General features: G+C 32.5%; 2 protein-coding genes across 2 annotated transcripts; both read right to left on the bottom strand.

Moving 5' to 3' along the window:
• Nucleotides 1-258: 258 nt before the first annotated feature.
• On the bottom strand, nucleotides 259-1,560 carry LOC111003638 (ribose-phosphate pyrophosphokinase 1). Its single transcript, XM_022274266.2, has one exon. It carries the CDS (start codon nucleotides 1,498-1,500, stop codon nucleotides 472-474), a length of 1,029 nt encoding a protein of 342 aa, XP_022129958.1. The 5' UTR covers nucleotides 1,501-1,560; the 3' UTR covers nucleotides 259-471.
• A 1,002-nt stretch (nucleotides 1,561-2,562) lies between these two features.
• LOC111003643 (probable maltase-glucoamylase 2) lies at nucleotides 2,563-13,674 on the bottom strand. The gene is made up of 7 exons (XM_022274272.2): nucleotides 13,569-13,674; nucleotides 12,047-12,171; nucleotides 8,688-9,606; nucleotides 7,132-7,339; nucleotides 6,403-6,693; nucleotides 4,124-4,891; nucleotides 2,563-2,943 (listed from the first exon to the last, which is right to left on the bottom strand). The coding sequence occupies exons 2-7, from the start codon at nucleotides 12,123-12,125 to the stop codon at nucleotides 2,590-2,592; spliced, it is 2,619 nt and encodes an 872-aa protein (XP_022129964.2). The 5' UTR covers nucleotides 12,126-12,171; nucleotides 13,569-13,674; the 3' UTR covers nucleotides 2,563-2,589.
• Between the last annotated feature and the right edge of the window lie 936 nt (nucleotides 13,675-14,610).

Below are 14,610 nucleotides of genomic sequence, written 5' to 3'. Positions count from 1 at the left end.
GCATACATGCCAACTACACACATATAATTTAAATTTGTATAAAACAAGTCTATTACATTTTAATTATAAATTTACATATAAAGTAATATGCCCTATCAAGACTTTTTAATTATTTATACGACATGTTATCATACAGGTAACTATTTCTTTTTACTTTTAGTTATAGATTATAAGTTCTTATCAAGAATTACAAAGTAAAATAAACGTAGGTATCTAGTTCATGAAAAATATGGCACTAAATATATTAAGTATAACAAATTTAAAAATACAACGTTTTTATTTATGTAGCAACAACATGTTATATTATTTATATTTGACGTTTGAACAGTTTATCTCTTTTTGTTGATCATGGATTAAGATATAAAAGTGTAGACAGTTTATTGAGTTAAGCTGTAGTTTGTGATATTTATCTCGGTAAAATGCATTAAAATACATCTTTGTGATAACATGTTTTATATAAGGACTGTCTTATTAGTATGGAACGTTAGTGAATAGATAGGAAACGGATTCAGCATAGTGCGTTCGCCGTATTGCTTCAGCCAGCATCACAGAGATGTCTATAGTTTGCAATTTCGGGCACAGTTTCATGTGTTTGTCTTGAGGAATGGTATTGGTAACAACCAATGCCTCCAAGCAGGAGTTATTTATCTTATCAATAGCGTCTCCAGCGAGGACTCCGTGAGTTAGAATCGCGTATATTTTGTCAGCTCCAGCTTCGCGTAGTTTTTGAGCACCTTTAACGATAGTATCACATGTGTCTGCTAAATCATCAACCATGATAGCGGTTCTATTTCTCACGTCACCAACTAAAACAGTCGAATCTTCGTTGTTGGATCGTTGCCTCTCCTTGTGGATGATCGCGAAATCGATATCCAACCTGTCGGCGATGGCGGTCATTCTTTTCACACCTCCTGCGTCAGGTGAAACCATAACACTGGTTCTCCATTCAGAAATATTGTCTTGTATCCATTTCGTTATCGCTGGTTCAGCGTAAAGATTATCCACGGGAATATTAAAGAAGCCTTGAATTTGAGACGAGTGAAGGTCAATTGTTATGACGTGATCAGCCCCAGATACGGATATGAGATTAGCTAGCAGCTTAGCAGTAATTGGGGCTCGGCTTTTTTCTTTTTTATCTTGTCGCGAGTAGGGGAAGCTTGGAATCACAGCAGTGACGCGTGAGGCAGCCGCAATTTTGCAAGCGTTTATCATAATCAGCAGCTCCATTAGGTTGTCGTTGATATCACCACATCCACTTTGGACAATGTAGACGTCTTCACCACGGACGGATTCATGGATTTCAACGCTTGTTTCTCGATTGGAGAACTGTTTAGTCGTGGCTCGGCCCAGGTCTAACCCGAGCCTTGAGACTATTTTCTTTGCGATGTCTGGATGAGAAGTTCCCGTGAATACTTTGATATTTGGCATTCTTGGTTTCTTACTGATTTCTTTATCGTTTGTGTTTTCTGCGATGGAGTGGTTATCTCCAGTCGATTTCATGAGCGTGACTGATGCAAGTGAATACTATACTACACTGTTCTTCTTAAGAGCGATAGCAAAATGATTTGTTTTCATATTTGTACTGATTTATCAAAGTTCAAGCAGAGGTTAGGTCGGTTAGTATCTCAATCATAATACAAGTACATTGTTTGTAACCAAATCACGCTCAAGTAACTAAACAAACAGTGGGATTTCATCATAAGTCAATATTTTAGTGATATGGCTAATGATAATATTACTTAATTAAAATATTATGATATTGAACTTAAAGTTGGATGACAGATTAATCTTATATATAAAATTCTCTTGTCACGGTGTTTGTAATTAAACTCCTTCGAATTGGCTCGACAGATTTTTGATGAAATTTTGTGCGCATATCGGTTAGGTTTTTGAATCTCGGAACATTTATTTAATCCCCCTATATGTTATTCCTAAATATTTTTTTTTGGTAATTTTTTTCGATTTTATTTTTTTATGAGACAACATACAATATACATACAACCCTTAATCATAAGTTGGTAACATTGGTTTGATATACATTCAAATAAATATAAAAGCAAAATATTAGTTCCTTGGTATCGACTTTATAACAGCAGTTGTGTCATTTACACGAAAATCGAAATTCAAATCAAATCAAAATATCTTTATTCATATAGGTAAACTTGTACACTTATGAACGTCAAGAAAAACAAATTAAATTAATCTGGTCTAAGAGCCCGTGGGAGGTCATCCTTCACCGATCTGATAACCAGATGAGACGTATTTTTTATTAAAAATTTTTTATAAACAATTAATATGCCATGAAAAGTGGTACTGGCTATTTTTAATTAAATTAACTTTTATCGATTTTTTTTTCATCAGCTTCATCATATCGATAACCTAATAAAATTTATTTGACTGATAGTTTTTGATACACAGAATATGCCTAGGTATGCTTGCCTACTCATTTCAGTGTATAACTACCTGGCAAACAGGTGTAAACAGGTAAGTCAAAATAGGTGACTCCATCGATCTGCTAACTTATCTACTAACTTAGAACAGGAATTAATAAAACGCAGTACCTATCATTATGCCTTTATATTAACAGAATTAAATCAAATTCACTTCTATGACATCCTGTGCTTCCAAGTCACAGAACATAACGTATTCTTCGAAGTGCCTATATGTGTCATAATTATTAAACTGTGGATCCAAGCCGAAAATTGTTATATCCCCGGCGTCTTCCATAATATCGTTGTTTGGAAAATTACACATGGTTGAAAAATCATTCCCTTTAGCCGTAACGTACAACTTCTCATGAGTAGCACGAAATTTAAGAGTGAGCTCCGGCAGGAAGTATACTTCACCTGAGGCTGAGCAACTGGTCGTATTGAGACATTGTAATGCAATGACAATCGAAAATAAGGAATTTTTTCTAGTGTTTTCAGCCGTTCCGTGTATTTCCTGAAAATTTTTAGATACATTTTGCAATTGACTAGATTATTTTTAATTATTGCATTATTACGGCCTAAATTCTATAAAATAAAACTAAAACAGCTATGATTATAAGTAGGTACGCCGAGTAATAGAAATGTCAGGTAATTTTTAAATTAAGCCTTTTTAGGTCTTGGCCTCAGTTTTATATTATCTGTTTCGTGATTTATTTTTGTTATAATGACTATAAATAAAATAACTCGCGCAGTTAAAACATTTTCGGTAATAAATAAATATGAGAATAAAATGAAGTGTTGCCCTTACAAAATACAATAACTTTATATTTGATTTATTTTTGTATAGGCCCTAGTTGTATGGTCAGGTAAATCACTTATGTATGAAAATCTGATCAAAACTCTGGATTTCTTAAGATGTTACAGAAGATTTACTCAATTGAAAAAATCATCTCGGTACTTTCTAAAGATTTATTTATAGTCTTTTGAAAAAGAAATATAAGTTTATCATATATTATTATATAGGTTTCTAGTTGTCTAGGCTAAGGTAGGCTAGGTTTAATTTAAACTAATGCTAAGTAAATTGTATAGTTGTACGCTGCGGTAAACGTGAACAACAGAATCATGTTTAAATTTTAGAAAAAATAAGGCAGTATGTCTATCTTTTAAAGTTGCCCCAATATAAATAGTTTGATGATAATTAAATGTATTAAAAAATAATTCGTTATTTGCGAAGCTGTTTTTATTACTACAATATCAATCTTTATTCAAATTCATAAAGCGCGGTATAACTGGACGCAAATATAATCACGCAACGAAAGAATTAATGCTTATTGACAGTAAGGAAATTGCCAATTCTTTAATAGACATTGACATAAAATTTAATACTAACAAAACACACACACACAGAAACACAAAATAACAATAATAAAAAAAACATAATAATAATAATAAAAAAGAATGAGGGATAACAATTTTTTTTAACGAATAAGGTATGTTTTAAGTATGTAATGCGTGTGTGCTGTGGTTGTAATTGGCCCTGGCTGCTGCTGAGCAGCAGAGTGTTCAATGGCGCTGGTCATTCTACCAGAAACTACAGCAGCTAGTTTGCGCCTCAGTCGCAAAAAAAAATAATGTAATGATACTGTATAAATAATGATAATAGTAAAAATTAATAATGATTTTTGATTACTCACATTTTGGAGTACTATAATCGATCCTCCGCGTATGAGAGTCAAGAAATCAGACTCCAAGGTAGGCATTGTCGCAATTTTTCCTTCTGTTACATTTACTCTCTCTCCTCCCCATATCTCGTACCAAGTTCCAGGAGGCATGGTTACATGTACGTAACTTTGCATTGAATGAAGATTCGGAACAATTAATAAGTCATCTCCGACAGAGAATTGTGAATTGGTTTTCTCAAAATAATCAGCTTGTGGATATTGGTAAAACATTGGCCGTAGTAGCGGTCCTTGTTGTAGGACAGTATAGAAGTATGGTATAAACGCGAGACGCCTATTCAAGGCTGTTACCATATAATTTCTATAGTTTCCATTGAAGGCTGTAGGATCGCGGGCTGGCGTGTTTGCATCTATTCTAACTAATGGAAAGTATGTAAAAGCCATGTACCATTTGGCACAAAGATCAGTTTGGTTTTCGGGGGAAAATTTGCTATCTCCACAAATTGGGGATGACCACAGCCAATGACCTGATATGCCTCCTAGGGCTGCTTGAATTAGTTCTCTATGGAGATTTGACCACAACGCGTCAATGTTCTGTCTATTAATCATCACATTTCCGTTCATCCAATGGTTAGTAACAGCGGGAACAATCCCACCTCCAGTCATATTCATAATTGCTTTGACAGACTCTTCTCCATATGTATTATGCTTGAAAAAATATTTCGTTTTGTCTAATAAAGTCATATTCCATGTAGGTGTATTAGTGAGAGCGGCTTTAAAATTCTGAAAAAAAATAAATTGATTTAATTTGTAAAGCTCTAATATTAAACCAACATTAACCAACATTAGCAACCTCTTTCACCCCTTTTTAATATTAACACTCTATAAATTTCCTAATGCGTTTTGACGAAAGTACTCTATTGTCTCTTTCGTTCAAATTGTGTTTCCGAAGTTTTTAAAAGATATAGGTGTGTTTAGTTAAAACGGGGCATTTAGACTTATTTTAGACTAAGTACTTTAATAAATACATAGCATTTATATTAGTCTTAAAAAAATCAACACTATTTTTAATTTGTTGTTTAATTAGCTGTTTCACCTTAACCTTTATACAAACACGATATAGTTCTTCAAAATGAAAAGAAATCACTGATCTGTATTTATATTGTTATATGTTTGTAAAATACTAAAGGAATCTACTTGGTTTTACAATAAATAATTGGTTACAAAACTCGACTGATTTTTTTTTTAATTGTATTTGTAAAATAATTTGGGGTCATGTGGCCTCCAGAACTCTAAATCCGGCCATGACAAAGGGAGCATACATGTAGTGGAATTACGCAGACTCGGGAAATGCTAGTGAATTCCAGTAAATTACCTCTCACGTGTAAAAAATTTAGTGTACTCTTCGTTAAATTAAATTCCGGAAAAATTGTTTCATATTCGAATATTAATTCTATTGTTGCTACGTACTAGGCTAGTTCTAACAAAAGGACAAGCCTTACAGGCTTTTACAAGCTTTATAACAATAGCCATCTTTTCATTCCATGTACAGGACATATAATGCGCTTATGTAGTATTTTCAAGGTTTCCTAAAAGGAAATTATGGTTGAAGGCTGGAAATTCAGGGCCGTTCAAATATTTCGTAAGCACTATTGGGACGGTCTTTGATTGTTTATTAGGTGATTACGTCAACAGTAATTATTTACTTTTTTTACATACACACATTGTCTATGCTTGAAAACTAAATGCATTTTCGAGGATTCCTACAAAAAAATAATACGTTTATGCACGTGTATTTTTGAGAGGTTTAGTTACTTTTGCTGACAAAAAGGGGAGGGGGTGGGCTCAATTGAGTTTAATTCATCAAATCTCCTTACTGAGAGTTCAACGGTCCCTAAGGACTTATATTCTATGTTAATCAAGTATATATTTTAACAATATGGTCTAGTAGTCGCAGCTTACAAAAACGAGATATGATATCTAATCTAATGATATCTATAACTTATACTTCGTATATATTTTAAACAAAATTTATATGGTTCATAATTAAACTGAATTTATACCATTTGTCTTATTGCACTATTTTAGAACTTACTTCGTTCATTTGAATGAACATTAGTTAACCATTTAAATGGCACATTATTACTGAGTTACAGCCTAATTTATTTATACAATTATAATTAAATCCAGCCGTGTGATGCCGCTTTGCACTGGACAGTATTTACTTAAATACGTTAAAGTCAGGTCAAAAGTCAAAAAGTTTTATGAATAAGCGGAGAGAGAAAATTTATTACCTCATTGTAATAATCTAAATACGGCGACGGGTCTTGAGCCGATTTATTAGATTGATCCAGGGGCCAATTATTTTCTATTATCAATCCGTCGAATTGTTTCGTGAATGGCCATAATCTCTTAAGGAAATGGCTGGAAGCTACATCGTAAGCCGGATACATCACTTTTGTTTCACCAACTTCGCCTTTGTATATTTCAAATGTGTGGGGATCGTGGTACATGAATAAGTCGAATTCGGGTAAAATTGTACAAGCCGATGTCTTTAACGTGGCTGTATCTTCGTTGAATCGAATCTGGAAATAATTTAATAGTAAGTTTGAGAATTGAGCCTTCAATTATAGGGGTCGTTGACCGTTGTCCTTTGAAATGTCGCACTCTCTAACTAATAATTGCAATCAAGTTTCATAGATATTTTTCAAGGTGGTGCTTCTATACAAACACATTACAATGATTGTTTTCACGAAAATCGAACGCACAATCTCTGGATCCATGCCCAACTAACACAGAAGGTTGATTTAGAAAAAGAAAAAAATGCTTATCACCAATATCAAATTTATTTAAAAAAAACAATCAAAGTTGTATATTAAAATTGTTTTTAATAAATTTAATTTTATAATAATAGAGTATGAATTTTACCTATTAATTCATTTGGGTATTACATATTTGCTTGCACCGGGTCTGATTCTTGGAAGCATTAGACAACATACTGACTAAAACTCTAAGGTACATACATACGGGGAAATATGTGGCACAAATCTCTTCCGAGCCTGACGTATCAAATTAGCACCGCTATCAACATCCTGTAAGTTTTTCATCTCCGTAGCTTCACAACGATTACTTCCCAGTACAATTGGTCTGTGCCCACAGTGACTTTCAAATGGGATATTTGCTGCTGTCACTGTATTGATATAATTGTTAAGATCTTTGTCTGATGTACCACTGGAATAGTAAATTTTAAAAGATACGTTGTAAAACCAATTTAATAATATGTTTAAATGACGTCTAACTACGAATTTATAGCGTTGATACTATATGGAACTAACTCAATATTAAAAAAAAAAATTTAGCCTCACAGTATCACTGAACTTCCTCTTACGATAGAGCAAGTTAAAGAGGTATCGATTGTTAAACCATACCGTTATCGTCATATGTTTCGCATGAGTTGGATTCAAAGAGTCAGCCAACTTGCCTATGAAATGAAATATCAAGCAAACTGGTTCTGAATGCACAGGGTCGGATTTAGAGTTTTGGAGGCAACAAGAGAGCTCAAAGAAGTGGAGGCCCTGGTATGAAATTATTTTCCAAATAAAATGAATTAAAGTCGAGTTTTTCTATTCAATAATTAATTTAGAAACTAATATTCTTTTAGTATTTAACAAATATATTAAACTATAAATACAAATTAATGATTTACGTATATTTCAGAACAATATAATGGTGTACAAAGGTAAAGTTGAAACAGCGAAATACATATTAAATGATAAGTCGTTTACAAGTATTTACTAGTCGGAATTTAAAAAATTTTCCCGTTTCTATTTGGAGGCCGCTCTTTTGTGGAGGCCCCGGGTCTGTAATCCCGGTTGCCCTCACTAAATCCGGTCCTGCGATCGTAGCGATATATTTGTTTACTTTGTACATGTACATGTATGCCGGCTTGTATAGAATTATTTGAAATTGAATTATAATATGAAAGTAATATTTTATATGCTGTTTATTGACCAGTCTATAAAATCCATCTAGACGTCTGTCCGTTTACAAATTTTCGCATGGAAAATAGTATCGCATATTGGAAGTTATAGAGCGTACTAAAGCTCTTAAAAGCAAGCATTCTCAAAGCTTCTGGCATTGAGTGTCCATGGGCGGCGGTAACACTAAAAATTAGGTGAGCCTCATGACCGTAACCTTACTCGTAACCCGTTCTATTTAAAGAAGGATCGATTTCATTCATAATCGCAACTCACATCATTCTCAACGTGACTTCGCAAAGGACCAACCGTAAGGACTCACTTCGGTTTAGACTTATTAATTGATTGGAAAATGTTCGCTTTAAATTATATCATAATCAGCAATATTTAAGTTTACAATGAAACAAATGACCTCGTACAGTCTAACTAATTATGCAATACTGTATTTATGTAATACGATTAGTATTATATTAGATCAGTGTTTGACTTTTTCTTGGTTGGGTAAAACAACTTAACACTTTAATGATCAACTATTAAACGCTAATAGTCGAAGAAATATTTCAATCATCAATAATGGTTAGTTGCAAATTAGTATTACGTACCAAATATGGGCTCCCAACATCCAATATTCAAGTTTCCAATTAGACCCGATTAAATTCATGGCATCGTTCATAATATCCTTCGGCGTCGGACCCACAAACAAATGAAATTTAAGTCCAGTATTCGTCAAACTTCTAACTATTATTTCACTGTCGGCTCGCACCATTATCTCAGTCGGGGCGGGCGTGTCCAATAATAGCCCGTGATACGACCTATTGTGCTTTGCGAATATCAGTGGGATCGAACTAAAGTCTTTATTGTGGTTATAAATTACCTTTGCAGTGCCCGAGGTTAGGGGCAATTCACCTAAACCATACATTGTTTCGTTTGTTAGTTGAAACGTCACTTCCCAAATACCATCAGACGCGATCAGGGGTCCCCTGATGGTGTTAAAAATTGTTCCCTGAGGTCCTTTAACCTCTATATTAAGTTCGGGAGATGAGATGACGTATGAATATGTCTTGTTGAATAACCTTTGTCCAGCTCTTAGGGGCTGCTTACCGTTATAAAAATCTATAGTTAGATGAGTGGCTGTACGTTCATTTATTGATAGCCGAAGGTTCCGAAGGCTGGCTTTCGAGTTGTAGGGTATAGTAGAAACCCGTGGGTATAGAACGAGGTATTGGGACCAGGGTACATCCATGATGTATGAGAATCTGGACGGTAGTCGGTGGAAGCAAAAACCAGTTTTGACGTCATAGCAACACTGCGCATGGCAATCTCCTTCTGATACGTTACCGGGGCCACAAGGTAATCTTGATGTTTGTGGTACAAGACATGACCCAACAGAAAGCTGGAAGCCTCCGCTGGGTATAAAATGAAATTGGTACAGTATTACTGGCACTAATACAGCTGCTATCAAAAGAGCAACAAAGATCTGCAATGGCCGGTTAAGTATTACATGCTCGTACCATTTCAGCTCTGAAAAATTGAATTCATGATAAATATTTACACATTTAATAAAAATTGAAAGTTAAGATTAAAAATTAATTTATTGGTTCGGAACACAGAACTAATTGTAAATGTTCGCATCAATTAAGCTACAATGACGCAGCAATCAAGGTTATTAAGTTTAATTTGAAAAAAAAAAAATTTTTTTTTGATGGTTTAAGATAAGTACTACTAAAATACAACAAGCAGCACTAAATGTGTTTGAATGCATAGTAATTTTTTTATACATATAATAGGGGGGAAAACGAGCAGACACGATGCCCAAAAATTTGCGTTGCCGGTCTTTGAGGGAGGAGTACAATTAATAGGTGGAGGCTATCTATCGGGGAAAACCCCAGCAGGAATCGATTTCACGGTTAACTTCGCACATATTATACTGACAAACACATTTTGGTTTCATATAAATATATCGTGTTGTTCTTTTTTTTATTTTATAAGCCATACATGTAATGGTTAAGTCGGATTTAAAATAATGACAATCTTCCTTATACCTTAGATGTTGCTTAAACGTTTGAGAGTACTACTTAATGAGTATTTTTATAGTATTCAGATCTAAGGATCAATGATTCTTTATTATTATGTAACTTACAAATCAATCTCTATATTCAGCCGTGAACCTTGAACTTTTATTTGATGGAGAAAGAAGAGAAATCGTGTTGAATTTTTTCTAATATTGAATTAGTTTATTCTCATTAAAGTTTATTAAAACATTAACATATTAGTAAGAAATTTTTGCAATTTTCTTAACCTACATAGTAATTATAAAAACAATTAATAATAAAAATAAAAGCAAAACAAATTTTAAAAGTTTGGTCCCTGTGTTATTCTTATCGTGTTATTCGTTTTACTTTCGTGTATAACCTGGTTTTGATTTGAGTACATTTTAATAACGTTAATTCAGCAGTAAAAGCTTTTTGATTTATTTGTATATAATCATTACATTAATAAACTAAGGGAAAAAAACTCTGATTTTTAATGTGCCAAATAAACACCGAAAATTAATTAATCATTAAATTAACGTTTCCAATGTAACAATGCAATTGCATATTTAGTCAATCACGCTAAAACAGGGTCAAAATTTATGTTTGCTCACAGAAATTATTTAAATGAGGCTGTTATGGGATTTCCATATAATGACAGTTATTTTTAGCTGTCAAAAGCCTCTTCAAAGGCATTTTGAGTCTTCGAGATACAATTTGTATAACGATCAGTGATTTCTAAGCTCGCCTCATATGTTTTGATGAAATAACTTTCAGGAATTATTGTAAAGGTAATGACGTAATAAAAAATAATATTTAACTCCATCATATATCCAAATGTCATGTAATTTTTAGGTTTTGTTTGTCCACACTTCTAATTAACTTAAATTAACATAATTATGTTAAACCATAAATTATATTTAAAATATCAATATCGTCTGGTTCACTTTTCTTTTGCCTCTACTACGTATCGAGCCGCCTCATAGCTGTGAATCGATCTCTACAAGGCTTTTGCTTTGGTTAAATATTATATATCAACTAGTTTCAAGAGAGTATTAACTTTATTAAAAAAATAGTTGCTATAAGCTCTTGCTAACAACTACAGTTACAGTTAGTATCTAAGATTTTTGGTATTTTAAATATACTACACGGCAACAAGTATCTAACTAATTCCGTCTTTGTAAAGAAAAACTTTTTCTCTGTTACAATATGTGGGTGGAAAATTCAGCTGAAGAGACAATAAACTTTCATATTTGGTCCTTATCAAATGGATACTTTGACGAAAGAGTAAAATGAACGTCTTGAATACAAAAATATTAAATTACTTAGGTTACGAATAATACTCTCTTAATGATAGGAAATATGTTTCAAATGGATCTCCATCATATTCCTAAGCAGACACTTGATTGGAGTCAGGAAGGAAGGGTGCCGACCCAGGTAAACCTGTCGCGCTACATTTACAGAGAGCCGGATAGACTTGGTGCGAGGTGAAATACGACGCTCACTGTGGTGACCTCATCCCCATCTAGGGGTTATAGGACATTCAGTCAATTAAGTTAAGTCTTAAGGATTCACTTTGAGAGAATCCTTTATAGGTATTTAGGTAGTTCATAAACATATAAGAATAAATCTATCTAGGTCACACAAACTCTGCAACTAACGTCACGATAACAATAAATAGTCAAACCAGCCCTATGTAAATATTTATTTTACTTGCATACAATGAAGCATACACAGAGAAGTATTTTTGCTATGCCAATTTATGAAGATGAAAGATGCCTTACAAGCCAATATTTACGAACAAGGGTTGGTAAACATTGAAGAATTTATTCGTGCTATTTCTGAATTTGATCTATATGATAAAAAAAGATATTAAAGTGAACTTACCTCTGTCATATTTGATAATAATTTTAGAGCCTTTAAATACTTACGTTTTATACCGTCATACGAATAATTGAGATTTTCAGTATCTTCATAGTTTGATTTTGTATCATCGACCTTTGGATTCATTGTGTATGTTAGTAAGTCATATTACCGTGTCTATGTATAGATAATTCTGTAAAGATATTACATTAACTACAGAATTCGAGATGTCCACAAATGATAAATGTAGAGAAAGTGCTGCCATGAATGTGATGATTTACAGTAATCCTCAATATTATTACACATAATATTTATGTTTAATTAACGTTACATACTAATAGCATATAACAATACTTTTAATATTTGTGTTTTTGTTTTATACTAGCGAACCCGACAGACGTTATCCTGTACACACATTTTGAAAACAAAATTTTAAACATAAAAAACAAAAAAACATCTTTCCATTTGAACACTCATGAAACATGTCAAACTATTTATTGGAAATTGGCTTCGCCGGGAAGATTCTAACGTCTTAGTCATGGTATTATTAATGATAATATCGGCACGATAAGCTAATAGAAACACGAATCAACACATATAACCATTAACAAAACTTCTAATTGTCAAATTTACTATGATATTTAAGATTACATAACATTAATTATGTCTAGCTGTCAGTTGCGTATTGTATTACCATTTTAACAAATGAACGGCTAGACTGATGTTTGGGCTGATACATTTTTTCGTTTTTCATTTTGTTGCGTTTTGTTTTACCACGTTTTATGTCACGTCCCACGGAAACCGGATAAATCTATCCATATCTGTCCTTTGTTCGTCAGCTGGTTCTAAGCTACCAATTTTCAGCCGTTTTTGAGTTATAAATAGTGTAACTGACACGACTTTCTTTTATTTATAGATTCTGTTTATCAAACCTGCGCCAAATACATTATCGACTTGATAGTAGCGTAGTTTAGAAAAACAAATTGAAAATTTTGTTTTTAAATTCTAAATAGAGTGTCTCTTCCCTATGATAGCAGTTGCATCAAAAAAAGTGACGAAAGTTATGATGTTAGTTAAGGAAAAATATCGTTAATTACTGAGCGCTGTGATACTAAGACCTTTCCTTGAATTATTTCAACACTTTTTGTATCACTCATTTGTATTTTTATGTCTATAATTGTTAAAGTTTGTAAAAAAGGTGAGTAAATGTATGATTGAAAGCCCGCAGATTCGTTTCGAAATTAGTATTGGATTGAGAAATCATAGGAATAGACTTCTAGAAATGAAAAATTGAAAGATAAATATTTTTTAAATTAATATTTATCGTTGCCATTTATATGTATTCGTAATGTTCTCTGGTATATTATAAAAATATATATTACTTTTAGATAGAATTACCAGTTTAGTTTGAGTGACGATCTTTTGACTTACACAAATTGGGTGACTATAATATATAAATATTATATATTCGTAGTCTGTAGAAAGACTATGAATAATTCATGATGTCAATTTAAGATTAATGCAATGACGTATGTGATTTATGAAATTAATATCAATTTTACATATAGGCATTTTTAAATATCTACTCACCGTTTTTATAATAATTACGAAAACTTTTAACACAATTCTTAATTTAAACTATCACAAACAATCACAGCAGAGATGACGTACGATTGAATACTGGTAATTATTGATAGTAAAATCACTGATAAAGCTGATATGCATTTCAAATTATTGCTTTGTTGATATACTTATCTATGTCTTTGTTTCGCCGAACAATGTTTTTCCTGACGACTGACTGAAATTTCATTTATCTAAAGAAAAAACTGTAACTGTAAATTGCTTAATCGATTTCTTAAATATGTATATTAAATAACAAGAATAAAGTCACTAAAATATAGTGACTTTTCTCAATAAATATTATATATAATATAATTTAGAAAAATCACTTAAAAAGTCAAATATATAAAATAATTCTAAACCTCAAAACCGATTCAAAACCTTATACATTAACTTACACTAATAAACCACATTTTATAAACCTGCCCTATAATGAAACGGACAATAATCTTCATGTGAAAAAGTAGTTTATTTATAAAATTGTACGTGTAATAAAGAAATTATTACCAACTACCAATTAATTAATATATCAAATGAAAGTGATGATTTTGACTTTACTTATCCTACTGAGCTCCCATATTAGCTAATTTTCGGAGTAAGACTTCACAACTGATCGTTCCGAATCAATTTCAGCCAGAAAGAGCAGCAGAATGTTTCCTAAGGCATTTAACTAAGCTTGAAATATCATATTTTTCTCTTATTTTCACGCCTGCTGTTTTGGGTCATAATAAAAGTAGTAACAAAATATTATCACTCTTAAAATGAAACGCCTAAAAAATAAACCAAGCAATACGGTTTAGAACCAATATTGAATTCCCAAGGCTATTGATGCGATGTTATCGCTTTCTACGTGATTTGAGCTCAATTACTTAATTAAACCATATGAGATACTAGCCACTGTGGTTTCATGGCAGATGGAAATGTATTTTGGCTGATAAAATTTTATTTAAATGTTTCAGCGAAATTTTAATCAAGTTATAAGTGTCATCTTTACTGACTTTTATGCTTTCAT

This window comes from Pieris rapae, chromosome 5, assembly GCF_905147795.1.
Source record: "Pieris rapae chromosome 5, ilPieRapa1.1, whole genome shotgun sequence".
Lineage (NCBI taxonomy): Eukaryota > Metazoa > Arthropoda > Insecta > Lepidoptera > Pieridae > Pieris > Pieris rapae.
This window is presented reverse-complemented; position numbering and strand designations above follow the sequence as displayed.